This window comes from Xyrauchen texanus, chromosome 3, assembly GCF_025860055.1.
Source record: "Xyrauchen texanus isolate HMW12.3.18 chromosome 3, RBS_HiC_50CHRs, whole genome shotgun sequence".
NCBI classification, from domain to species: domain Eukaryota; kingdom Metazoa; phylum Chordata; class Actinopteri; order Cypriniformes; family Catostomidae; genus Xyrauchen; species Xyrauchen texanus.
In genome coordinates this window covers 55371840-55399408 of record NC_068278.1, presented here as the reverse complement: position 1 = coordinate 55399408, position 27569 = coordinate 55371840, and the positions used below count along the sequence as shown (strand labels likewise).

General features: G+C 38.3%; 1 protein-coding gene across 9 annotated transcripts in view; it reads left to right on the top strand.

The window, feature by feature from the left end:
• The first annotated feature begins 5845 nt into the window (after positions 1 to 5845).
• The window catches only part of susd1 (sushi domain containing 1), a 22460-nt gene continuing 736 nt past the window's right edge, over positions 5846 to 27569 (top strand). Inside the window, exons 1-25 of one of the 9 annotated variants that reach the window (XM_052095133.1) lie at positions 5846 to 6061; positions 6154 to 6185; positions 6606 to 6766; positions 7533 to 7667; positions 7768 to 7917; positions 11515 to 11667; positions 12938 to 13117; positions 14210 to 14389; positions 14492 to 14671; positions 15329 to 15508; positions 16294 to 16473; positions 16576 to 16755; positions 17413 to 17592; positions 18379 to 18558; positions 18661 to 18840; positions 19497 to 19676; positions 20492 to 20671; positions 22632 to 22811; positions 22941 to 23120; positions 23291 to 23455; positions 23609 to 23700; positions 25500 to 25686; positions 25889 to 25982; positions 26192 to 26447; positions 26564 to 26603. In XM_052095133.1, the coding sequence (XP_051951093.1) occupies positions 6712 to 6766; positions 7533 to 7667; positions 7768 to 7917; positions 11515 to 11667; positions 12938 to 13117; positions 14210 to 14389; positions 14492 to 14671; positions 15329 to 15508; positions 16294 to 16473; positions 16576 to 16755; positions 17413 to 17592; positions 18379 to 18558; positions 18661 to 18840; positions 19497 to 19676; positions 20492 to 20671; positions 22632 to 22811; positions 22941 to 23120; positions 23291 to 23455; positions 23609 to 23700; positions 25500 to 25686; positions 25889 to 25982; positions 26192 to 26447; positions 26564 to 26603 (3667 nt within the window). In that variant the 5' untranslated portion in view covers positions 5846 to 6061; positions 6154 to 6185; positions 6606 to 6711. Of the gene's footprint in view, positions 6062 to 6153; positions 6186 to 6602; positions 6767 to 7532; positions 7668 to 7767; positions 7918 to 11514; positions 11668 to 12937; positions 13118 to 14209; positions 14390 to 14491; positions 14672 to 15328; positions 15509 to 16293; positions 16474 to 16575; positions 16756 to 17412; positions 17593 to 18378; positions 18559 to 18660; positions 18841 to 19496; positions 19677 to 20491; positions 20672 to 22631; positions 22812 to 22940; positions 23121 to 23290; positions 23456 to 23608; positions 23701 to 25499; positions 25687 to 25888; positions 25983 to 26191; positions 26448 to 26563; positions 26604 to 27569 lie in introns of all 9 variants that reach the window. The other 8 variants (XM_052095141.1, XM_052095194.1, XM_052095184.1 and 5 more) reach the window with 8 other exon arrangements.

Genomic DNA, 27569 nt, shown 5'->3' with positions numbered 1-27569 from the left:
TCATAGAAACACATTACTATACCTACATTTTTGCTGAATGATCAAAATAATGTTTACGTGGTGTGTTGAATATATTGCGGCAGTTTCCTTGTGAATTAAACACTAGAGACGCTATGACAATAATGAATTTTTTTCACTTTCACACAAATCACGAGTAAAACAGCAGATAATCAGTTCATAAACACTTTTCATCCTGTTTCTCGCACAATGCTAATGACATCAACACAATTTTACTATAGCGTGTGACTTGGAAGGCGTTTTGAAATGCATTTTAACATTTGCGTTACATAAACAACTATATTTAGATCATATATTGCGATCATATGTGATCAAATTGCGGGGTAGCTCAACTGATGAAGCTTTGCACTTACGATGAAAAGGACCCGGTGCATGCTGGTTCACACAAGTCGAAAGTGTCATAGAAGCACCACAAAATGACGTGGATTCCACAGCAATTGCATTTTTCATCTCATATTTGCTTTTTGTGACACTATGGGATAATTTAAAAGTTTAGGAGAGTCTGTTCTGAATGAGGTTTAACTCTCTTGTAGCGCCACTCAGTGGACGTTCCACATCGGAACTGCCACAACACGTGTAATGAACCACATACTATTTTTCACCATAGTCGCCATAGTCATGTGTCTTTACTCTTTAAAAAGTCTTTAGAATAACGTGCACTTAAGAAGGGCTCAAAATCAACAGCATGTTACAAATGATTCAGATGCTATAATTAACACTTAACATGTTTTAAACCCAGAACATTTCGTCAAGCTTTAACTTTTCAGTTTTATAATACTTGCTCCTTAACCAGCTTAATATGCAGAGACAGCAAAAAGTAATTCATAGGTTATTTTCTTAAAAACTAAACACTGTGTCTCTGTGGTGCTATAAAAATTCCCGTGTTTGTTTTGAGCGAGCCATCTTAACAGAGACAATAATATTGACTCGTCTAATGGCATGAGTTATGGGCAGGGACTATCTGTTTGTTCATTTAATGGCAGAAGGGGGGTGTATTCGGATATCTGTTTTGAAAACAGTGTTTATTTTTGCAAATCTGGTTGGTGGCGCTAGTGGCGTGGAAATTACATCAACTTTAAAGGGAGATTAAATTCTGCATGCACACAATCACTGTAAGGACACATTTATTTTGACTCTTCACTTATCTATTAATCCAAATAAAGTTTTTAGATGCTGGTGCTTATAGCCAGAGAACAAATAAAGGCCTAATCAGGCTTTTATATTTTACATTTGTTGTCTAACATTGTGAGACTATTTTTCAACCTGTGTCATCTTTGACAGTTGCGCATCGTCTCTCACTTAGCGTCATGTTTTTCAGACGCTATGGCGGTTTCTCGATCTACATTCTTATGTGTTCTTACGTTCTTGTGGACCCGTTCGACGTCATCATCCGCTGCCGTACTTAAATTCCATTACTCAAGAATGCAAGTACAGAGAATGCATACAATTAACCCGATCAGGCCAAATATCAAGGATGCATCAGATGGTGACTGTTGAGCAAGAACCCATTTGACGCCTCAGACGTCATAGTGGAACTACTGTGGTAGACAAAGGACATTTACCGTAGTGTTTTCCCTCAAGAGTTTCCCGGTGTAAGCTTGCAAATGTCTGACAACTTGTGAAAGTCGTCATACTCTGTCAACATTTATTGTTTTGTTGGGCATCATTTTAATAAAGTAATAAACACATGGAGGAAACGAGTGTAACAGACTTTTTTCTTTCAACGTGTCACTCCTGCAAAATTTCACTGGCGTGATGATAATAATGCTGTCACTACCGGTATCAAATGTGCTGAGATGATCAATTTGCACAACAGGAATATTGCAGCACACCTCAAAGCTTGCAATAGATGTGTTCTACGTATCCTGTACTTCCGAGTTCATTCTTCCAAGATGGCTTGGCAAGACGTGTCTTCAAAGAACATAAGTCCTTTTTCTGTGTTTTTAGCATTGAGAAACAACCTATGTCAAGTTAAAGGCTTTTAAAATGTTTTTTTTTTTTTTTTTTTTTAAGTATTTTTAACATGTCTTAAGACATCTGTATTCTTATATATTTATTACATTGCATCCAACGTTTTTAGTGCAACAGCATGTTCGGTCTGAACGGGGCTTACAATCTTTATTTATAGACCAAAGATTTTTCCTAAAAATTGATGCCCACATATGTGGATAGCGGGACTAAGTTATGAAATTCTAAATAATACCAAGCTGTAGAAAGTCTTAGAATTGCTTATTATGTTTCCAGGAGTGTTGGTTATTCAGGTTTTTCAGACGTTACAGACATTACATCATAAATTAGCATAAATAATTCTGATTCAAAGTAATGGACAGCATCATCCATTCACTGCCAACCATGTTAAAATAAAAATATACATTATAAATTCTGAATCTATGTACAGCAAATCTTACCTAAAACACAGAATGAGATGAAAGCACTTTCATAGTTAGTTCAAAGCGGTACACAACGCTGACATTGACACCTTGACGTGAATCATAAACCCAGCTTCACGATTGCTGTAACAAAGCGGTTAGCTACAGTCTACCAGAAAATGTATATTGTGGATGATTAGAGTTTAGGAGACTTATGCAATGAATGTGCAACCTATATGGAGACTTGTTTTCAGTGTTGGGGAGTAGCTAACTACATGTAGCGATGCTGCTAACTTAAATACATTTTTCAGTAGATTTTCCAGTAGCAAACTACTTTTTCCAGCAAGTAGCGGTGTAGCATGACCAAATGCTACATCATGTTGGTCAGATTATAACTAATAGCCTTCCTTATTGTGTAGAAGCCAAACTTTTACCGGCAAAACGCCAGACGATCTGGCAGCATATTTCTGTCTACTGATCAGAATCAGGCAGCGTTGTCTTCTTATTTTGTAATGGCAGATCACAAACAAAAATAGTGAATTACCGGCATCTACTGAGAACTTATTACAGCTCACTTGGATAAGAAAAGATTGTCTGACGGTTATGTAAAGCGAGCAGCCACAGTTTGTTTACCTTTACAAGACATACAGGGGCAGGTAAATCAGAAAATTATAAAAGAAAACCATTTTATTCTTCTATGTAACAAAGAATGTTTCAGACACGTTGTTCTTAATAGATCACACAACAGCATATTAACCTTTACTATTTAAATAAAATTATTCAAAAAGTTATTATTGCCTTTTTAGGGATTTTGTTTCTTTTCTAAATATGTTAATTTCGCTTCTCATCATCTGTGCGTTATGTACTATTCATTAAATGAATTAAATACATTTAATATATATAATTAAACACATTAAATGTATTTAATTAATACATTAATTAAAAAAATGTCATTAGTGTAAATTGATAGTTGCCTCATTAAGTAGCTTCAAAGTAGCTAGCTACTTTGATAGTAACTTGTAGTGTAACTACTTTTTCAAAAGAGTAGCTTGACTGTAGCTTAACTACTTACAATTATGAGTAGCTTGTGTTAGGGGTGTAACAGTTATGATCCGGATCAGATAAGGAGAAAGAAAAACCAGGAGTCGAGAAGTGCAATTAAAGAATCCAAAATTTACTGAAGAATAGTTTGCAGTGAAATTGGTAGAGCCAGCGACAAAAGTCTCACGAGGAGATCGAAAACCAACTCGTACATTACACAAAATCTTACATCAATTATACCATTTGCAAGGACGTACATTCCATTATTTTACTCCTGATTGGCTAAAAGAACATAAAGTCACAACATATAGAGAGCTATGCGGCCTATCAACATTAATCAGCGCACTTGTCGTCAGAGCCCGAGATTTACATCTGAAGTGACCTCGCAGATGATCGCGGGCGTCTTCGAGTCAGCCTGGTGTGCCTTCCTGGGTTCAAAACCTGGGTAGAAGGTCAAACGCACACACAAAACACTGACGAACGACAGTTCTTCTCTGGGCACAGGAGAGCCAGAGCACACATTATCAGGTCATTTAAGCCAAAACAAGAGAGATAAAATTTTCACTCCTCAGGCAGAGGAGAGGGGTAGAAATAACATACCTTTCTTCCCTAAAGAAATAATAAGAGAAAATCACACTTCTACTATTCATGTAGTATTGCATAGGACTTTAAACCATATACTTAATCATAGAAAAGTAACGATCAAACACAGAACATATGTTTAACATTCTCCCTGCCCCTCTCATCACAGCTAAGCTTATCCCCAAAGGACCTTCAGACTACGGGCAGGACAGACAGAGAGACTCTGGAATGTTCCTTAAAAGACACTAGTTAACATTCCAACACACATATGATTCAAAGTATATTTCAGTTATGCATAAGAAAATAGAATTGATTATGTGATCATGCATATAGTTAATTCATCACTTTATTAAAGAAGTTAAGCAACAGAATATAGATAGATATTGATATAAAAGGATATATATATATGTATTGATATATCTGAAGAGACAAGGGATTTCGACCCTCACCCTTCACTTGTAGCTTGTCAAACTACAGTATCAAAGTAGCATCCCCAACACTGCAAGTTCAAACTCCCACTTAGACTTTGGGAAATGTTTAATGTTACTTGAATTGGTGCATTGACTTTATATTGTGGAAGGCTTTGTTTGGAAAATGTTAATAAAGCATTATATTGATACATATTGATTTGTTTTCTTTCCCAAGATGGAAATAAATTCATTTTGACCAGAAAAGAAGTATATATATATATATAGTGTAAAATGTCAACACTTTTTAAATCTGCTATTAATCGCGATTAACTGAAACAAATTATGTGATTAATCAGCATACCAAAAACTAATGTATTTCTACAAAATGTAAAAATAACCTTTTTGGATAACCAAGATGATTATTTGACACCACTTACTGGATATAATGAGGCCATGGGATTGAAATCCATGTAGCATACTATCGTTTGAAAGTTTGGAATGGCAGAAGCCTACTTCCATACTACTATATCTACAGTATATATGGCAGAAATAGTAAGAGTAGTATAGTAATTCCTTTTACAGCTCACCCATTATTGTTGTATGTATACGGCTAGAGACTATTTAGCAAAGACAGGCCATATCTATTAAAATTAATGGGAGAAATCGGAACGCCCAACCAAGGAGCTCTAGCGCCCAATAGTCAACGGCTGTAGAAAGGGAGTCCCGTCTTATAGGTAAAAGAGCCAATCACCTTTTAGATACAGACATCACCTGTCAATCATTTCGAGAACGTGCATGCGCATACAAGCTGGGAAAACAGTTTTTTGTTGTTGCATAATCTAAGTTAAAGAAGCTAAATTTATGATACCAGCGTTGTCAGAATTTACTGCTGATTTGAAATTTGTTCTTTCATCGTAATCTTGACCAACCGTTTGTGAGATTTCAGTGTTCCCCCATTAAAGGTAGATAGGAGCTGCACTGGCATTACTGGAAATAGTCTCCCGGCAGCGTTCCAAAGATTGCCACCAGTGGACTGACTTGCTAGAAAGCTATCATATGGCCCAGTATGCAGTGCACAAGTATTTCATTCGGAACATACCCAAACATGGCAGTGTTCTCCCATTTAATTTAGGATATTCTTTAATGTTACAGAAACTATAGCAGTGTCTTCTTTTATATTTAAATAAAGCAGTGCATATGTTCACAGCAACATATTCAACAACACAGCAACTCTTGTTTCTCTGCTGTATTTTGGGTCACATTTGTGGTAGGAAGTGACATCACATCTAAGTGTAAGTTTCCGAATTAGTTAAGTGAGGGTGTGTTTTGTTAGGAGGGGTTGCAGTGTATGTGTGGGGTGTGTGTGGAGCGGGTGATAGGGCAGAAATCTCTTATCTATCACTCACAAACTGGGTAAACTCACCACCCACCAAAGCTGGTGCTATGTATGCATCGCACACTTGTACACGCTTGTACACTCATATGCAAATATGTATATTTGCTTGGACTTTTAGTTTAATTTGCAAAGGATAAGATGTCACCTCGTCGTTATTGAGAACAATTGTAATGTGACATTTTTAAAACAGCTTTTTCACAATACGTTTCTGAATCAGACATGTAGACCAACCACACGTCTAAAAGGTAAGACATTCGGAAAGAAATTCAAACTTTTAGAGCAACGTTAATGTGACTTTAAAAAATATGAATTATAATGTTATTCTTTTGTACTTCAGAAATATGTAGACCTGAACTACACCTCTGAAAGGTAAGACACTGAATTCAATCTACGACAAATCCGAATTCAAATTTGAACGCAAGATCAGTTTGAAGCAAACCTTAAACAATGTGACATTTAGATAACATGAAGGTTTTTTAGAGATAGTACATCAGCGGAAGTTAACCATGGGTGTATTCACAGAGCAGTTTGGCAGCTTTACATATAGCAGCCAAAAATAGCCATAATCAGCATGTGGCCAGTGATGGTGCAATTTCTGTGGCTTAAGAATGAACAGTTGTAGTAGGTTCCTTCTTACACAGAGTGACATTTAACTGAATATTGTCAAAACTGACGATGATATAGACATTCAATATAAACCACACAGACCACTAAGTCCTTCAGAAAGCTGGAGAAGTGCTTGATCTTAACTAACCTTTCTGTGCTCTGCTCATTCATTGCTATCAGCAGAGTTCAGAATGGAGTAGGAGGGACCTTAAGGGGAAATTAGGAGAAAAGTGGATGAGAAACGTTGTGATATTGTGAGTTTGTGGGAACAGAAGAGAGAAAAACAGCAATGACAGACATAAGAGTGGCATGGTGCTTCTTTCTGATTCAAAGTGCTCTTAAAGGTGAGTATCAAAGATATATTAGGGAACATTTTACAAAAAAACATGGAAACATTTCACACCAAAATCAATATAGTATATAGAAAATGAAGTGTATTTTTTTTAATTATTTTATATAAACAAATGTCTGCTATATGACTTCATTTTCAGACAATTAAGCACATTTACCCCCCAAAGTGTCATTACCGTAATGTTTCCAGATTTGTCACTTTTGAGTTTGTATTTTTTATTTTTATTATTTTTTTTGGCAATTCCCAGAATTCAATATTGCTATTCTTATTTTTGCTCTTTACTCTGTTTTACTGTATTTCAGTGCTTTTTTTCTGATTTATTTTAAATGTAAATAAGCTATAATTATTATTTCATGATGTATAAATACCTTAAAAATTTATCAATTTATTATTTTTGCATAACAGTGATGAGAATGAGATTTTTTTCAGTATGGTAATTAGAATGAGATTTGTTGTTGCATTACGGTAATGCAAATTGTCGAATAGAGAATTGTGAAAATTCACAATACTTAATTTTCAAATTAATAATAATAATAATAACAACAATGCCACAATGCAAAAAATACTAATGGTTCAAAAATACTTCAAAACATAATTTCTAACTTTATATAAATTTATTTTGGTGTGATAAGTGATGGAAGATATTAAATATTTTCTTTATTTTTGAGGATGTGAACCGTAAATCAAAATTAAACTCGTCTGTATGCTTTTATTTAAGAATATGACAAGTTCATCAAAGTTTTCTCTATTCACCTCAGTTATAACAGACACAGTGGATGTATGCGGCTCTTGCCATCAAAATGCCACCTGTGATGATAAAACTGATGGATCGGGAGGGAAAGTGTGCAACTGCATTTATGGATTTGTAGGCAATGGGAGGACTTACTGTGAAGGTTTGATGAACCTTAATTGAATACTATCATATCTGGATATCTAGGGCTTTTTGAATGACTATTTTTAAGATTCTGTTTTTATTTTGTCCTGGTGTTATAGATAAAGATGAGTGTCAACTGGGTAATATCTGTGGAGATCATACTCGATGTCACAATACATACGGCAGCTATTACTGTACCTGTCTTAAAGGGTACACCCCGTCCAATCACATGGCTACATTCATACCCAACGATGGAACATACTGCCATGGTGAGTTTTCATTTGACTGGACAAAAATCAAGTGCAGGATAAGTCATCAATGTTTTGGTCCGTATTCTCGAAATGTAAATATTGTAATTTTTAAATGTGTGTATATATTCTAAACGTTTAGAAATTATTCTTTGCAGAGCTAAAAGAAATGATAAAAGTTACGAATTTTGAATATTTATTGATTTAGTAATTACCGAGTGGCAAAATAGAGCAGTGGTTTTCACACACAGAGGTGTGGACATGTTGCAAAATAGGCGTGAACTGTGTGGCAAGGGAAATATCCTAAATAGCAACGACATTTTGTAAGCAATTGTTGCTCAACAATGTCAAAAGTGACTTGGGGTAAGTGAATGTGGTGAAACACACAGAAAAACACTGGTTAACAACTCCTTGGCACTCGCCTAACAATCCCCCAGAACACTCTTCAACCACTTAGCAATGTCCTAGCAACCACTCAAAACACCTTAGCAACTGCTTGGTAATGCCCAAACAACCAACCGGGACACCTTAAGTTGGCGTCACACTAGCCGACTCTAAAAAACTCTATTTTGGTCAATGGTGTCACACTTACCTGTTTTGCAGAGATCTTGCAATCTACAGTCACATGACACACTTGCCGATATAGAATGGTTGAAGGGTAACAGACACATCGACTCTCTCTCCAATTTCCTGTCATGTTGAGCTCAACGAAATAACAACAGGAGGACCGTGTAAAAATAAACAATTGTGAGTGATTTAAGATGCGATTCAAAGAGTAACTTTACCTTCTGAATGTGTGTAATTGTGTATTTATCCCCTCAAGGCTTGCCGTAGAATACATATTTCCATATGCATCGTTCAGTAAGAAAATGATTTGTGTTCAGCAAAAACAGACATTTCAGCCTCCGCTTTCTGATTTTATTTGTCATTGTAGTGCAGAAGGACTTCAGAAAAATGCTTGATGACTGAATCACTATTACAATCGCCGTTCGTGATGATATGAGGCTGTGAGTGCGATCGCTGTTGAAAACGTTCAGATCCGCAAGATGTCTTGTCAGTTCTTTAGTAAAACAAGTTAATTGGTCACTTGACAAGACCGCACAAGAACAGGCAGAAGAATCTTTTTCTAACAGGTTTGATTTGCTTTCTCAGTTCTCAGAGCCATTAACTCAGCAGGGAGTCCCGACAGTCAAGAGCACCATCTCTCACTTACTGGTTCGCAGTTATGTAAATGAAGGTTATGCCTTAAAATCATAAAAACTAATTTGGCTAGTGTAACACCGGCTTCAGCAACCGTCTATCAACCTCTCAGAACACCTTAGCATTTGTTTCTTTCACAGTATAACTGAATGAAAGTAATTAGCAATAAAAATCACAATGCATGTTGGGGAAAATGCACATGATCCCTAGAATGAAACCTTTTATCCTTTTTATGTCTGTGGGCATCTATGGGCTTTCTAATTAAAGGTGCACTCAGTAACTTTGGTCTTTGTGTCATCTTGGACTGACACATAGCGGCTTGGATGCAGCGTCATTTAAAATCAATAGTTTTCAGTTTCAGATGCCATTGTAGAAATGTAGTATTCACAGTCAGCCATGATTACTTTAAACAATGAGTGAAAGTGTCAAATAACAGGATGGTTACTGAGATTAAGCGAGTGGTATTTGACTGGTCATGTGATCCTAACATGGCAGCTCCCACGATGGGACCTTCTCCATTGGAGTGGTGGTGGCGTAGTGGGCTAAAGCACATAACTGTTAATCAGAAGGTCGCTGGTTGGAGCCCCACAGCCACCACCATTGTGTCCTTGAGCAAGGCACTTAACTCCAGGTTGCTCTGGGGAGATTGTCCCTGTAATAAGGGCTCTGTAAGTCCCTTTGGATAAAAGCATCAAATGCATAAATGTAAATTTAACTAGCTTTTATATGGTTGCTGATCTGACTCATGCAAGTGCTCAAAATAACTATTCATTCATTAATGAATAAGAAATGCTCAAAGTTAAAGGGGTCCTGTAATGCTTTTTTTTTTTAAATTTATTTGGTAATTTCCTTGAGGCTCAGTTATCATGTTAGTAAAGTGTTTTTTGTTCAAAAAAGTCATAATATAATATTACACAATTTTTATTTACCCTGTCTCTTGTCCTCTGTTTGAAACGCTTGGTTTCTGTGTACTTTCCCTTTAAGATTTCAACACACACACGCACTGTGTTATGATTGGCTAACATCTTCGCAGCGCTAACACCCCATACAAGATATGTTGATGAAATAATGCTAGATAAAGCTGACTACAGTGAAATTAGTCACAAAGGTAGAGTTAAGGCCTGCTCAAATCAAGTCCCTAAAGCTTTTTAATGGGAACAATGGTATCTGATGGCACAATTCTTACCGAATCCGACAAATCGTGTGCTGACAATCTGAAAGTTTTTTTACGAAGAGTGGTCCATTTACCTTTCTTCAGACTGTGATGAAAACGTTTAAACAAAGAGCTAAGAGTTTTCTGTCATTTTTCCAGAGTCGCTGCAGCTGCCCAATCCAGCGCATTGGTGGCGTTAATCAACTGCCAAACACCTGCATTGACGTGCAGCTGGTACACTCCCCGAAAATGTCTCCCCAATTTGATATGCCCAATTCCCAATGCAATATGGTTTCTCATGGAGGTGACGAATTTCAGTTGCCTCTGCTTCTGAGACAGTCAGCCCATGCATCTTATCACATGGCTTGCTGAGCGTGTTACCGCGGAGACCTAGCTTGTGTGGAGGCTCACGCTATTCACCGCAGCATCCACAAACAACTTCACGTGCCTCACCAAGAGTGAGAACCACCTTATAGCAACCGTGTGGAAGTTAACTCACGTGACTCTACCCACCCTATCAACCAGGCCAATTGGTTGTTTTGGAAGCCAATTTGGAGTCGCTCAGCACACCCTGGTTCCGAACTCACGATTCCAGGCTTGGTAGTCAGCGTCTTTGCTTTCTGAGCTACACAGGCACGGAAATTAAATACTTAAAAGTAAATAGTTCATGAGCCCTTTGTACTGCAAACATAAACCCATTCTGCTTATGTTTTTTATCTTAATTTACATTATTTAATGTTTATCACTGTGCCTGTTATGTTCTCATGGCATTAAAATAGCAGCTGTTCTGCTGTTCTTTGGACTAAGCTCATAGTAAAATATCCTTAAAAGGAGTGGTGGTGGCGTAGTGGGCTAAACCACATAACTAGTAATCAGAAGGTTGCTGGTTCGATCCCCACAGCCACCACCATTGTGTCCTTGAGCAAGGCACTTAACTCCAGGTTGCTCCGGGGGGATTGTCCCTGTAATAAGTGCACTGTAAGTCCCTTTGGATAAAAGCATCTGCCAAATGCATAAATGTAAATGTAAAAGATAACTACTCTGTTTAGACCGGAGAAGAAGTTTTAAGTTCTGAAACTTACTGTGTTTTTATAGTACAATGACCTCTTAAAGGAAAATGTAAATCGTCATGACGTGACCCTTTGAAGAAATCATTTTTTGTATAGCTGAATGTTAAGAAACCCCTGCTATAGATTCTTTGACAGTGATTTCAGTAGGTTCAACAGGCAGTCGGTTGTCTCACTCTATGACGATGTTGTTTTCAGATATAGATGAGTGCAATGTTCAGGGCATCTGTGGTGAAGGAGCCCTCTGTCAGAACACAGATGGAGATTTCACCTGCTCCTGTCAGATGGGTTACACGGTCCACAATGGATCAGAACCATTTAATCCAAACCGGGATGCAGCTTTCTGCAAAGGTAAGAATGGAGCAATTGCCCATTGTAAGTACAGAATCTCTATTTGCTGTATTGTTTAGCTTTGCGTCTGTTCACAACCTCTTTAGAAAAACACTTTGAACTTTTCATTCAAATGTCCTACTGCATATCTAAAAGAATCAGCTACTGGGTTTCAAGAAATGATTACTGGTGCTTGCTTAGGACATGGATGTGCTATAATTTTCTTAATGATTGGAAATATGAATTTACCCATAGAGACTTGGAGGTGACTTGGGTCTCTTTTGACTTGGGCCAGTAAGAAAGCAAGAATAATTCCCAAGCATCCAGTCATATCACCATAGCAACCGCTTAGTAATGCCAAAGGTTTTTAGCAAGTCAGTCCACTCAGTGGCCATCTTTGAAATGGGTATCTATTTTTTATGTAAAATAGCAGCATAAATGTATATCTCCTATCTACTTGAATGGGAAAAGACCAACATCTTCAAAACGTTTGGTCAAGATTACGATCAAAGAACATATTTGAATTCAGCTGTAAAATATGACAGCACTGGCATTTTAATTTGTGCGTCTTTATCTCGGATTATGCTAAAAAATTTAATTTTCCCAGCTTGTATAGCTAATGCGCATGCATTATTGACTCGAGTTTATTGACTGGCGATATCTGTATCTAAAAGGTGATTGGCTCTTTTACCTGTGAGGCAGGACTTTCTTTCTACATCCATTGACCATTTGGCATTCCAATTTCTCCCATTCCTTTTAATAGAAGTGGCCATTCTCTACTAAATATTCTCTGGGAATGCCCAACCAATCTTCCACAGGACCACCTAGCATCGCCCTAACAAACACCAAGAACACCTTAGCAACAGCCTAATATCACCCTAGCAATCACACAAAATAACTTACTAACCAGCTAGTTACTGCTTAGCAATGCCCAAGCAACGACCCAGGACACTTTAGCATTGGCTTTGCAATTACTGAGCTTGTTGTGGAAATAATTTGACCAACATTGTAATAGTGAGTTTTGCACAGGCAAACACCACTCGCATATCTCAGAAAATGAAACTTGTAGTTGCTATTGTTATTTTCTATTATTACATGTACTTTGACATATTTTGTATGACTTTTTTAACAAAATCAATCAGAACTGTAAAGCTTTATGTACAGTATACAAACAAAGGTCCTGCTGGTGGGTGTGTGTTTGTGTGTGTGTGTGTGTGTGTGTGTGTGTGTGTGTGTGTGTGTGTGTGTGTGTGTGTGTGTGTGTGTGTGTGTGTGTGTTTGTTTCGAATAGTGATAGACTGTGGATCTCCTCCATCAGTCCCCCACACCAAGCAGATCTCCCCCACCCTCACACACTACAGCAGTGAAATCCATTATGACTGCATGGAGGGATTTCAGTGGAAAACAGGAGATAATTCCGCAGCCTGTGGTCTAGACGGAAAGTGGCATGGACCCAAACTGGTCTGTAAAGGTAATGTTTATGTTACAGTATTTGCCCGATCTTCTATTTAGTGTATTGCATTGCAACATTAAATATAGTTTACAACCCATTTACATCCAAAGAGCAAAAAAATATAGGGCAGGATTTGATTGTGGTGCATTGAGAATTTTTTGGACTGTGAAATGCTTTTACAATGAATTTATTTGCACATAAAAGATTTGCTGACAATCGAAACAACCCTCTAAATAAAATCTAATAAGTTTGACTGACTTATGAAACACAGGCTTACACATGACAGCTGATATAGGGTACAACAGGGCTAAAGGCACACCTTAAGGAAAATTTGCTTTTTTTCTGGTCACAAAATGTTTCAAGATAGACAAATATTATTCTTTTTTGGAATATCTTTGTGGCAGGGCGGAGGGCGGGGCCGGGTAGTGATCCTACACACCCGGTCCCGTATTATGTTAATCAAGTGATAATCACATGTCCGTAAGCGATCTCTCTCTCCCGCACGATCCTCTGCAGTCGACCTTTATCCCTCTCGGGAGGCTTGATTAGCCTAATAAGGGACCGGGTGTGTAGGATCACTACCCGGCCCCGCCCTCCAACCCTGCCACAATATTTTTGATGGGGCAACATAATTTGTGTTAAAAGAAATAATAACAGAAGTTTGTTTAGATTAAAATTAAGTTTTTTTTTAAAAAAGGTGGTGAAAGGCTCACACACCTGGGATAAAAGGCCCCTGGGGGGTATTATAGTGATATCATGTAGATGTAGGGGCAATAGTTATAGGGAAAAATTTGTCAACTAATGCAAAAATATTTAAGACAGCAAACCTCTTATTTGAGTAACAAATTAAGATATGCTAACTCAAATTAAAAGAGTGGAAGATTTTCTGTTAATTTCAAACACATTTGGCATTTAATAATATCTCAAGTATTCAATAAACAAATTAATCTCCATTAAGATTAGACCAGTATGTATGTAGTTTTTGTTTTTATTTAGTGTTTTGGAAGAATATTAAATCAAAGGAGCATTTTAACAAGCAGGGATTTTAGCCCCATTGTACCCTAATTTTGCTCGTATCTAAACTATGTCATGTGATCAATTTCTACATAGAATTGACCTGTGGTGAGCCTCATGTTTTGCCACACGCAAAAATGATTTGGAACAACATCGCCCGAATGGGATCAGTGGTGCTGTATGTGTGTGATCCACAGTTTTATAATAGTGGACGTGAGAATGTCTCAATATGTACTGCTTACGGGACATGGAGCCACCCTGACTTCCTGTGTGAAGGTAGCTGCCTCTGTTTTCTATGTCGACAGAAATTTGCTCCTGTATCTCAAACAAATAAGCGGTGAAATGATTTCTGCTGAGTTTGTGTTTATGTTTGTTTAGAGATTCAATGCGGTTCTCCTCCTGTCCTGCCTAACTCAGTGTTATTTTGGAACGGTGTCAGTAAGATTGGTTCTTTGGCTCTGTATGACTGTAAAACTGGATATCACAGTTTGGATACAGGAAATGTGTCGGTGTGTAAAACTGATGGTCAATGGGGTTACCCAAATTATACTTGTGAAGGTACAAAGAATTTTTCCATTTTTGAAGCCCTTTTGAAAGCACTTGTGACATGATGTCGATTACCACAGAAAATAACAGTGACTTGTTTCTTAGTTTGAAAAAATAAGGGACAACGTGTTTACAGTGGAAGTCTACGGAGGCAAGTCTATAGCACTGCGAAGAAGTGTTTAAAATATGCTAATGTTACACTGTTTTGAAGGCTAACTGTTATTCCTGGTTCAAAACATGTTGCGATCAAGGGCGTAGATTTGCATTGAACTTTGAGGGGGTTGCAACGAGAAGCATTTACACATTTCCATTGATTGTACTTGCTATTAACACGTTATCAGAAGTTCATCCACTTCAAAAAGTAGTCCCACTTTAAAAGGATTGCTTAGACAACATTAAAGCTCAAACATCAAACATAGTTACTGGAGAATTCATGAAAATGCTTGAACAAGAATATGAGCTTCACATTCCAGCTTTCAAACTCTTTGATCAACATGCCCCATAGACTTCCCTTGTAACTTGTTATGAGTTAATCGACAATATGCCAAAGATGCTGTAAATAGAGCTGAATTTATTAAAATTGCATGTTCATCCTAAGCAATGTTATCCTCTTTATGTTACTGCAGTGATTTGCACATAACCATTGAAATGTCATATCCTTCTCAACAGAGATTGTATGTGGGGTGCCCGCTATACTGCCCCTCACTGTACAGATATGGAATGGCAAAGTAACATTTAACAGCACTGTAACATATCATTGCAAACACGGTTACTATCCTAAACAAGGAAATAATATATCTGTATGTGCTGAGAATGGTTACTGGACAAAACCAACTCTGTTGTGCGAAGGTAATTGTGTATATACACCGATCAGCCACAACATTAAAACTACCTGCCTTAAATTGTGTAGGTCCCCCTCGTGTTGCCAAAACAGCACCAACCCGCATCTCAGAACAGCATTCCCACAATTGTACAGAGCGGTTATCTGAGTTACCGTAGACTTTACCAGTTCAAAACAGTCTGGCCATTCTCTGTTGACCTCTCTCATCAACAAGGCATTTCCATCCACAGAACTGCCCCGCACTGGATGTTTTTTTTGTTTTTGGCACCATTCAGTGTAAATTCTAGAGACTGTTGTGTGTGAAAATCCCAGGAGATCAGCAGTTACAGAAATACTCAAACCAGCACATCTGGCACCAACAATCATGCCACCGTCCAAATTTATTTCTCCATTCTGATGGTTGATGTGAACATTAACTGAAGCTCCTGACCCGTATCTGAATGATTTTATGCACTGCACTGCTGCCACACGATTGGCTGATTAGATAATCGCATGGATGATCGTTGGATGGAAATGTCTTGTTGATGAGAGAGGTCAACAGAGAATGGCCAGACTGGTTTGAAATGGCAACGTCTACGGTAACTCAGATAACCACTCTGTACAATTGTGGTGACGTACTGTATATGTAGTTTTTAGTGTTTAGGAACATACTGTGTACATAGTTTTTGTTTTTACTTAGTGTTTTGGGAGAACATAATATCAAAGGAGCATTTTAACAAGAAGGGATTTTAGCCCCATTGTACCCTAATTTTGCTCTTATCTAAACTATGTCATGTGATCAATTTCTACATAGAATTGACCTGTGGTGAGCCTCATGTTTTGCCACACGCAAAAATGATTTGGAACAACATCGCCCGAATGGGATCAGTGGTGCTGTATGTGTGTGATCCACAGTTTTATAATAGTGGACGTGAGAATGTCTCAATATGTACTGCTTACGGGACATGGAGCCACCCTGACTTCCTGTGTGAAGGTAGCTGCCTCTGTTTTCTATGTCGACAGAAATTTGCTCCTGTATCTCAAACAAATAAGCGGTGAAATGATTTCTGCTGAGTTTGTGTTTATGTTTGTTTAGAGATTCAATGCGGTTCTCCTCCTGTCCTGCCTAACTCAGTGTTATTTTGGAACGGTGTCAGTAAGATTGGTTCTTTGGCTCTGTATGACTGTAAAACTGGATATCACAGTTTGGGTACAGGAAATGTGTCGGTGTGTAAAACTGATGGTCAATGGGGTTACCCAAATTATACTTGTGAAGGTACAAAGAATTTTTCCATTTTTGAAGCCCTTTTGAAAGCACTTGTGACATGATGTCGATTACCACAGAAAATAACAGTGACTTGTTTCTTAGTTTGAAAAAATAAGGGACAACGTGTTTACAGTGGAAGTCTACGGAGGCAAGTCTATAGCACTGCGAAGAAGTGTTTAAAATATGCTAATGTTACACTGTTTTGAAGGCTAACTGTTATTCCTGGTTCAAAACATGTTGAGATCAAGGGCGTAGATTTGCATTGAACTTTGAGGGGGTTGCAACGAGAAGCATTTACACATTTCCATTGATTGTACTTGCTATTAACACGTTATCAGAAGTTCATCCACTTCAAAAAGTAGTCCCACTTTAAAAGGATTGCTTAGACAACATTAAAGCTCAAACATCAAACATAGTTACTGGAGAATTCATGAAAATGCTTGAACAAGAATATGAGCTTCACATTCCAGCTTTCAAACTCTTTGATCAACATGCCCCATAGACTTCCCTTGTAACTTGTTATGAGTTAATCGACAATATGCCAAAGATGCTGTAAATAGAGCTGAATTTATTAAAATTGCATGTTCATCCTAAGCAATGTTATCCTCTTTATGTTACTGCAGTGATTTGCACATAACCATTGAAATGTCATATCCTTCTCAACAGAGATTGTATGTGGGGTGCCCGCTATACTGCCCCTCACTGTACAGATATGGAATGGCAAAGTAACATTTAACAGCACTGTAACATATCATTGCAAACACGGTTACTATCCTAAACAAGGAAATAATATATCTGTATGCGCTGAGAATGGTTACTGGACAAAACCAACTCTGTTGTGCGAAGGTAATTGTGTATATACACCCGATCAGCCACAACATTAAAACTACCTGCCTAAAATTGTGTAGGTCCCCTCGTGTTGCCAAAACAGCACCAACCCGCATCTCAGAACAGCATTCCCACAATTGTACAGAGCGGTTATCTGAGTTACCGTAGACTTTACCAGTTCAAAACAGTCTGGCCATTCTCTGTTGACCTCTCTCATCAACAAGGCATTTCCATCCACAGAACTGCCCCGCACTGGATTTTTTTTTTTGTTTTTGGCACCATTCAGTGTAAATTCTAGAGACTGTTGTGTGTGAAAATCCCAGGAGATCAGCAGTTACAGAAATACTCAAACCAGCCCGTCTGGCACCAACAATCATGCCACCGTCCAAATTTATTTCTCCATTCTGATGGTTGATGTGAACATTAACTGAAGCTCCTGACCCGTATCTGAATGATTTTATGCACTGCACTGCTGCCACACGATTGGCTGATTAGATAATCGCATGGATGATCGTTGGATGGAAATGTCTTGTTGATGAGAGAGGTCAACAGAGAATGGCCAGACTGGTTTGAAATGGCAACGTCTACGGTAACTCAGATAACCACTCTGTACAATTGTGGTGACGCACTGTATATGTAGTTTTTAGTGTTTAGGAACATACTGTGTACATAGTTTTTGTTTTTACTTAGTGTTTTGGGAGAACATAATATCAAAGGAGCATTTTAACAAGAAGGGATTTTAGCCCCATTGTACCCTAATTTTGCTCTTATCTAAACTATGTCATGTGATCAATTTCTACATAGAATTGACCTGTGGTGAGCCTCATGTTTTGCCACACGCAAAAATGATTTGGAACAACATCGCCCGAATGGGATCAGTGGTGCTGTATGTGTGTGATCCACAGTTTTATAATAGTGGACGTGAGAATGTCTCAATATGTACTGCTTACGGGACATGGAGCCACCCTGACTTCCTGTGTGAAGGTAGCTGCCTCTGTTTTCTATGTCGACAGAAATTTGCTCCTGTATCTCAAACAAATAAGCGGTGAAATGATTTCTGCTGAGTTTGTGTTTATGTTTGTTTAGAGATTCAATGCGGTTCTCCTCCTGTCCTGCCTAACTCAGTGTTATTTTGGAACGGTGTCAGTAAGATTGGTTCTTTGGCTCTGTATGACTGTAAAACTGGATATCACAGTTTGGATACAGGAAATGTGTCGGTGTGTAAAACTGATGGTCAATGGGGTTACCCAAATTATACTTGTGAAGGTACAAAGAATTTTTCCATTTTTGAAGCCCTTTTGAAAGCACTTGTGACATGATGTCGATTACCACAGAAAATAACAGTGACTTGTTTCTTAGTTTGAAAAAATAAGGGACAACGTGTTTACAGTGGAAGTCTACGGAGGCAAGTCTATAGCACTGCGAAGAAGTGTTTAAAATATGCTAATGTTACACTGTTTTGAAGGCTAACTGTTATTCCTGGTTCAAAACATGTTGAGATCAAGGGCGTAGATTTGCATTGAACTTTGAGGGGTTGCAACGAGAAGCATTTACACATTTCCATTGATTGTACTTGCTATTAACACGTTATCAGAAGTTCATCCACTTCAAAAAGTAGTCCCACTTTAAAAGGATTGCTTAGACAACATTAAAGCTCAAACATCAAACATAGTTACTGGAGAATTCATGAAAATGCTTGAACAAGAATATGAGCTTCACATTCCAGCTTTCAAACTCTTTGATCAACATGCCCCATAGACTTCCCTTGTAACTTGTTATGAGTTAATCGACAATATGCCAAAGATGCTGTAAATAGAGCTGAATTTATTAAAATTGCATGTTCATCCTAAGCAATGTTATCCTCTTTATGTTACTGCAGTGATTTGCACATAACCATTGAAATGTCATATCCTTCTCAACAGAGATTGTATGTGGGGTGCCCGCTATACTGCCCCTCACTGTACAGATATGGAATGGCAAAGTAACATTTAACAGCACTGTAACATATCATTGCAAACACGGTTACTATCCTAAACAAGGAAATAATATATCTGTATGCGCTGAGAATGGTTACTGGACAAAACCAACTCTGTTGTGCGAAGGTAATTGTGTATATACACCGATCAGCCACAACATTAAAACTACCTGCCTAAAATTGTGTAGGTCCCCCTCGTGTTGCCAAAACAGCACCAACCCGCATCTCAGAACAGCATTCCCACAATTGTACAGAGCGGTTATCTGAGTTACCGTAGACTTTACCAGTTCAAAACAGTCTGGCCATTCTCTGTTGACCTCTCTCATCAACAAGGCATTTCCGTCCACAGAACTGCCCCGCACTGGATGTTTTTTTTTGTTTTTGGCACCATTCAGTGTAAATTCTAGAGACTGTTGTGTGTGAAAATCCCAGGAGATCAGCAGTTACAGAAATACTCAAACCAGCCCGTCTGGCACCAACAATCATGCCACCGTCCAAATCACTGAGATACATTTATTTCCCCATTCTGATGGTTGATGTGAACATTAACTGAAGCTCCTGACCCATATCTGAATGATTTTATGCACTGCACTGCTGCCACATGATTGGCTGATTAGATAATCGCATGGATGATCGTTGGATGGAAACGTCTTGTTGATGAGAGAGGTCAACAGAGAATGGCCAGAATGGTTTGAACTGGCAACGTCTACGGTAACTCAGATAACCGCTCTGTACAATTGTGGTTAGAAGTATATCATCTCAGTATGCTGTTCTGAGATGCGAGTTGGAGCTGGTTTGGAAGCACGAGGGGGACCTACACAATGTTAAGCAGGTGGTTATAATGTTGAGGCTGATCGGTGTATAATTCTTCTTTATCAAAATGTATCAACTGATGTTTTCTTTAGTGTGGTAAGCTAAAGAGAGGCTTTTGTTGTTTCTCAGAGGTGGACTGTGGAGTACCCCCTTCTCTCCCCCTCTCAGTTATGATATGGACAGGAGAGAGTAAAGTTGGATCTAGAGTGGTTCATAAATGCATTGATGGATTTCATAATGTTAGGAACGGTGATGTGTCAATTTGCAGTTCAGAGGGAATCTGGAGTCAGTCTGATTTTCTGTGTCAAGGTATATCTTTATACTGTTTAAACTGCACTTTTCTATTGTTGACATGTTGTCTTCAAATTATAAACAGTGGCTCCCAAAGGTATTTGGACTTAGTTAAAGGAATATGCCCAGTTCAATGCAAGTTAAGCTCAATGGACCGCTTTTGTGGCATAATATTGATTACCACAAAAAATTATTTTAATTCTTTAAAAAAAGCTAAATTCTGAGTTCCAGTGAGGCACTTATAATGGAAGTGAATAGGGGCTAATCCGTAAACATTAAAATATTCACTGTTTCAAAAGAATAGCCACCAGCCATAAACAATTTGTGTGTAAATGTGATTTTAGTGTGAAAAAAAATCACTTACTAACCTTTTAACTAAATTTATAGACAACTTTGTTGCCATGAAAATGTTAACAAATGCTAAATCTCTAAAATAACTGTAAACAATTATGATTTAAACCACTGTATAAAATTATAAGCATCACATTTCCGCTTTTAAACCCTCCAAAAATTGGTCCATTCACTTCTGTTGTAAGTGCCTCACTGTCACCTCAATTTCTGCTTTTTTTTAGTTTTTAGTTTTTTTAAAGAAAAGAAGGGATGAGTTGAAATTATATTTTGTGGCAATCAACATTAAGCCACAAATGCTGTAATTTGAACATTTCAGTATTTAACCCGGAATATTCTTTTAATCAACACAAATGATGAGGGTGTTTCTTCAACTGGATTTCTAGGAAGTAAATTCACATTTAAACTTTTTCGACACATTTTTTCTTTTTTCTAATTTGTCTGCTAACAATGTCCAACAGTGCATGTACATGGGTCACAATAGATTTATGTAATTATTGTGATAAAGAAAAAAATACGTTATTGTTTTTAATATACTTTTTTTGGTGGCAAATGATGCTGGTGGATAGACATCACGTTATTTGACGTTTCTAAAATGAACTATATGTCAAGTTTTTGAAATAAAAAAACAGATCAATTTGTCTTGCCGATGTTAATTTCATAGCTAGAATTTTATGCATCCTACATATTTTTTAAATGTTTTTGCACAATTTGGCAAAAGTACAGCTTGATTGGAAATTATTACCAATAAAAATGTTCTGCTCACATGTGATATTTATCTTCAAGATAACTTTGTAACCCTTTCCGGATATCTTTTATCAAGACGTGGTCCATATCAGCCGATGCTTATTGTGAACAGTAAACTCCAACCTACTCTGGATGTTTGAATGTTGTATTCGATATGAATAAGAAACATACAATAATTTGTGTGTTATTAGTTAAAACAGTTTGTGTTTGTTCATTATTGTAACTTACATGAAGATCAAACCAGATTTTAAGACAAATTTATACATAAATGCAGGTAATTCCAAAGGGTTCACATACTTTTTCTTGCCACTGTACACTAACTTTTGAAAAAATATTATTAGGGGCAAAATTGTTTGGTGTGGCAATGACACATTTTAAAATTTGTTTTTAATTATATAAATTTAGATTATCCTTGTTTTAAACATGTAATCATTTTAAAATGTATAATAGATTTGAATTGTTTAGTATTCAAACTCTGGGCCTGGGACATGGCTAAAACGGTCAAATCCATACATATAAGACATTTGCAAAGTACCAAAATAAATGATGAAGGCCAGGTAAAACATTTCTAAGTCACCTTCATTTAACAAAAAGAAAAAAAGTTGAAATTTGGGTGAAAACAATCATGAATGTCATAGCATTACATAGCTAAATATCAAACCAATTAGCATCTGAAAACATTTGAAACTTAACAAATGTATTTTTGCAAAATGTTTCGCTTGAAAAGTGTGCTTGTGTCACTTGGTTTGATATTTTTGTATCAAATGCATTGACATACATTTTGACTGAAGTGTCCAAATACTTGTTACCAATCCTGTGTATTTTTTATGATTATGATATGTATACAAATGTACAGTGTGTTTGTGTATGTATGTTTGTTTAGAAGTAGACTGTGGCGTGCCACCTTCACAGCCTCACTCATTTTTATTATGGAACAACAGCTCCAATCTGGGCTCGGTGGCTCACTATGTGTGTGAAACTGGATATCACAGTAAGGGCGAAGGAAATGTGTCAGTGTGTAACTCAAATGCAAAGTGGAGCCAAATATACATGAGATGTGAAGGTACTCACAGTGTGAAACAATCTCTTTAAAGTCATCAATTACGGGGTTTAAATAGGGGGAAAAGCTTACACATGAAGCTGCAGTGATATTTATTTTTAACATGCTTTTATTGGTGGTCTCAATGAACAGAGATAAACTGTGGGCCTCCGCCAGTATTCCCACTAACAGAAATAAACTGGAATAAAACATCTACACTGGGCAGTGTGGTTCAGTACAAATGTAAATATGGACTCAAAGAGGAGGGGAACAAACACATGTCAACATGTACATCAGATGGAACATGGGAAAAAGTATCTGTATCTTGTGCAGGTAAACAACTGAATTCCTACAGCTTTAAAGATGCAAATATAATGTCATAATTAAAACAGGTATATGGCAAGTTCTATTTATGTTCACAGAGTAACAAAGTGAAGAGTGCATGTCACAAACGAACTTGTTAGATCCACACATTCAGCATGTCTGTGTCTGTGTCTCTGTAGCACACTGTGGTCCTCCACCAGAGCTGCCACACACAGAGGTAGTGTGGGATAACAATACCGCAGTCATCCACCGCTGTGTTACAGGATATTACAGCCACACAGGAAGTGACATTTCAATGTGTGACATCAAGGGAAAGTGGCAGATCGCTACCCTGCACTGCAGAGGTACACACCCATGCTTTTCAATATGGTAAATTAAACAAGAAGTGTGCTAAATCTGTAAAATAATTAGTATTTTATTCAAGGTTATTCTCTCATGGCCATTGCTAATGCAACCAAGATTAAATGTAACAAATAGTGTGATTTTGTGTGATTCAGAGCTGAAGCTGACAATTAATGATCTGGTGGTGATTAATGAAAGATGTCTAAGCTGGAACGCAGAAAATGAGGGACATAGAGAGAAATACACTGTGAGTATTCCTTAGGTAGTAAAAACAGTTAAAAAAACAAAAACGAACAAGATTTTTAGGAGAATGTAAACGGAAAACCAGAACAAAGTGATTTTCAATTGTTCTGGAGTGAAAACGTTATTTTTAAATGCTGATAACCAGTTATAACCAGTTAATTTTGTTCTGTAAATTTTTTGCCATGACTCTAACCACACCACTAACTACACCACATAAAAAAATGTTAACGTGCTAAAATCCTGAAGGAAACTGCTGCATCACCATTGTAGATGTAATATTATGTGAATGAAGACCTTTTTAACAACTATGTGTGATGCTCCTGTTCTACCCACTCCAAACGGAGTGTTGGTGGCGTAGTGGGCTAAAACACATAACTGTTAATTAGAAGGTCGCTGGTTCGATCCCCACGGCCACCACCATTGAGTCCTTGAGCAAGGCACTTAACTCCAGGTTGCTTCAGGGGGATTGTCCCTGTAATAAGTGCACTGTAAGTCTTTGCTTTGGATAAAAGCTTTGGATAAAAGCGTCTGCCAAATGCATTAATGTAAATGTAAACGTACTCAAACCTGCGTCTCCGGCATGGGAGGCGGGTACACTAATAAGGAGGCTAAAGGCTCTAGCGTCAGTCGCTAGTGCACCTCTTGAGGTCAGGAGTGTGAGGTTGATACACATGGCACATCTATCTATCAGCTGGCCACCGTTACACTCACCCCCTAAACCTTACTCCTATCCGGGTCACGGCACCATTGTGACGCTCCTGTTCTACCTCTTCCGTACGGGGCTCGAATCGGCGTCTCCGGCATGGGAGGCGGGTGCACTAACAAGGAGGCTAAAGGCTCTAGCGTCAGTCACTAGTGCACCTCTTGAGGTCAGGAGTGTGAGGTTTATACACATTGCACAGCTATCTATCAGCTGGCCACCGTTACACTCACCCCCTAAACCTTACTCCTATCCGGGTCACGGCACCATTGTGATGCTCCTGTTCTACCTCCTCCGTACAGGACTCAATTCGGAGTCTTCGGCATGGGAGGCGGGTGCGCTAACAAGGAGGCTAAAGTCTACAGCCTCTAGCGTCAGTCGCTAGTGCACCTCTTGAGGTCAGGAGAGAGGTTTATACACATCTATCTATCAGCTGGCCACCGTTACACTCACCCCCTAAACCTCACTTCTATCCCGGTTACGGGACCATTGTGACCCTCCTGTTCTACCTCCTCTATACGGGACTCGAATCGGCGTCTCCGGCATGAGAGGCGAGTGCACTAACAAGGAGGCTAAGGGCTCTAGCATCAGTCACTAGTGCACCTACTGAGGTCAGGAGAGTGAGGTTTATACACATTGCACAGCTATCTATAACCTGACCACCATTACATATGCATAATTACTACATATACATGCACGGCTAATCCAGATACAAGAAAAAGGTAAAAGGAGGTAAAAAGTACATTTTTCAGTTGTGACAAAGTCTTCACTGAATTATTATTATTTATTGTTAATTAACTGTTTGCTGTTATGATTTCTGTGCTGATAAATCCACCACACAGGGGAAAAGTTATTTGCTAAATTTAGCTTATTTTGGTGAGTCAAGTGGCTTATTTTGGGCTTGTTTTTCCACACCATGTTGCTTATTTCTATTGTGAGATCTGGCAACACCGCAATTGGTATTTCACCCACCCCTTAGCGCAGAGTACTGTCATTTTGAAAAGAACGTTATTAACCGTGCTTTTATTTTGTTCTAACCGGTACCCTTTTGGAAAGGATATCTCTTTGTCTCAATCATAAACACAGGTGTATGTCTTATGCAGGTGATGATCATTGGTCTGCGAGACTTTGACCGATTGTTCAGTGACAGGAGAAAAAAGCTGTTCAGTTCCTCGGCACTGAGGCCTGTTCTGTGTTTAAATCTTTTGCCCGCTACAAACTACACCATAACCATTACAGCCGAATCGACACGAGCCACCTCCACAGTTACAGCAAATACCAACATACCAGGTACAAAACGAAACAGCTGTTACTGTGCGAACAACATTCAAGACACAAATACTCCCATTGTAGTAGGATTCATGAGTGCCATTGTGTTGCTTATTGAAAACCAAAGCAAAACTACTGTAATATGAGTCTGAACACTACGCATGTCTAATGATTACGGCTGGCTTATATACTGTACATAATCACAGTTCCTGTGCTCTGCTAGTCCCCCCCACACCAGAGGTCAATTACAGTGAAGTAGACGCTCCATTGCTCATTCTCAAATTACGGAGAACGACCAATTCACTTGACTCAATATGGTAAGGACCCGTGTGTTTGTCATCAACAGTTAATGTGTCCTGGGCATGTATTGGCTGAATTCATCATCGGCCATTGGTAGTTAAATCTATTAAAACTTTCAATGTCTTTGTGTGTGTGTGTGTGTGTGTGTGTGTGTGTGTGTGTGTGTGTGTGTGTGTGTGTGTGTGTGTGTATGTGTGTGTGTGTGTTTGTTTGTCTGGGTGTTCAGTATGTACCAGGTGTTTGTGTTACCTGTTGAGGGCGTGTTGCTGTTTGATTGCAGCTCATCACTCAGTCCGCGGTTCTTCTCTCAGGAGAGGTGCGACAGGGGGTACGTCACAGCCCAAATACAGCTCAGAGGTCTGGGCACAGAAATGAACTTCACTGTAGGAGACCAGCAGCTGTATGGGGACTTTTTTAATGCTCCTCTTGAGAATGGAAGAGACTACTATATTATTCTGCGCACTGTCTGCCAGTGGGGACGGGTGAGACTAGACATATTTACACATAATGCACAATGGTTGACGCAGGTTTTTTTTTTTATGTTTTTCATTTTGATGGATGGAATTTTCTCAACTCATCTCTTTCTTCTCTTTGGTAGTCCAGAACACAGGCCTGTGTCATCTGGGCCAAAGCCAGAGGTAAAACACACACACACATACTGCATATATATCTATGTCAATAATTTACCACACCAAGAGTATTTCACTCTGATTTCTCTGCAATGTCTGAAATTAAAGGAATGTTCTCTGTGTGACATGCTGTCAATTACCAGAGTAAATCATATGGACCAAACTTTCAACTCCTGTCATGACCATTTGAAGCTAGTAAACAGAGTAACTTTACACAATACACGCAAGAATGTAAAAAATTTGAAGACAAAGCCATCCACAGGAATTACATTAGTAATACATTACCAGAACTGCCTACAACAAAGTCCCACCACTAAAGGATTTAAACAACTTTACAGCTCAAATAACACATTTTTGTATGGAGTGGCTCAGTTGGTAGAGCGGGTCAGCCACTAATCGCAGGGTTGGTGGTTTGATTCCTGGCCCACATGACTCCACATGCCGAAGTGTTCTTGGGCAAGACACTGAACCCCAAGTTGCTCCCAATGGCAGGCTAGCACCTTGCATAGCAGCTCTGCCATCATTGGTGTGTGAGTGTGTGTGCGAATGGGTGAATGAGTCCCAGTAAAGCGCTTTGAAAACCACTAAGGTTAAAAAAGTGCTATATAAGTGCAGACAATTTACCATTTGTATGGACAAATTAATATAAGCACTTAAAGGAATACTTCACCCAAAAATGAAAATTGTCTCATAATTTCCTCACCCTCATGCCATTCCAGATGTGTATGACTTACATTCTTCTGCTGAAAACAAAGACTTTTAGAAGAATATATCTGCTCTGTATGCCCATACAATGCAAGTCAACAGTGTCCAGAACTTTGAAGCTCAAAAAAGCACATAAAGGCAGCATAAAAGGAATGCATACATCTCCAGTATAAGATAGGTGTGGGTGAGAAACAGATTAATATTTAAGCCCATAAATTCTCCTTTCTGCCCAGTAAGTGGCGATATGCATGAAGAATGTGAATTGCCAAA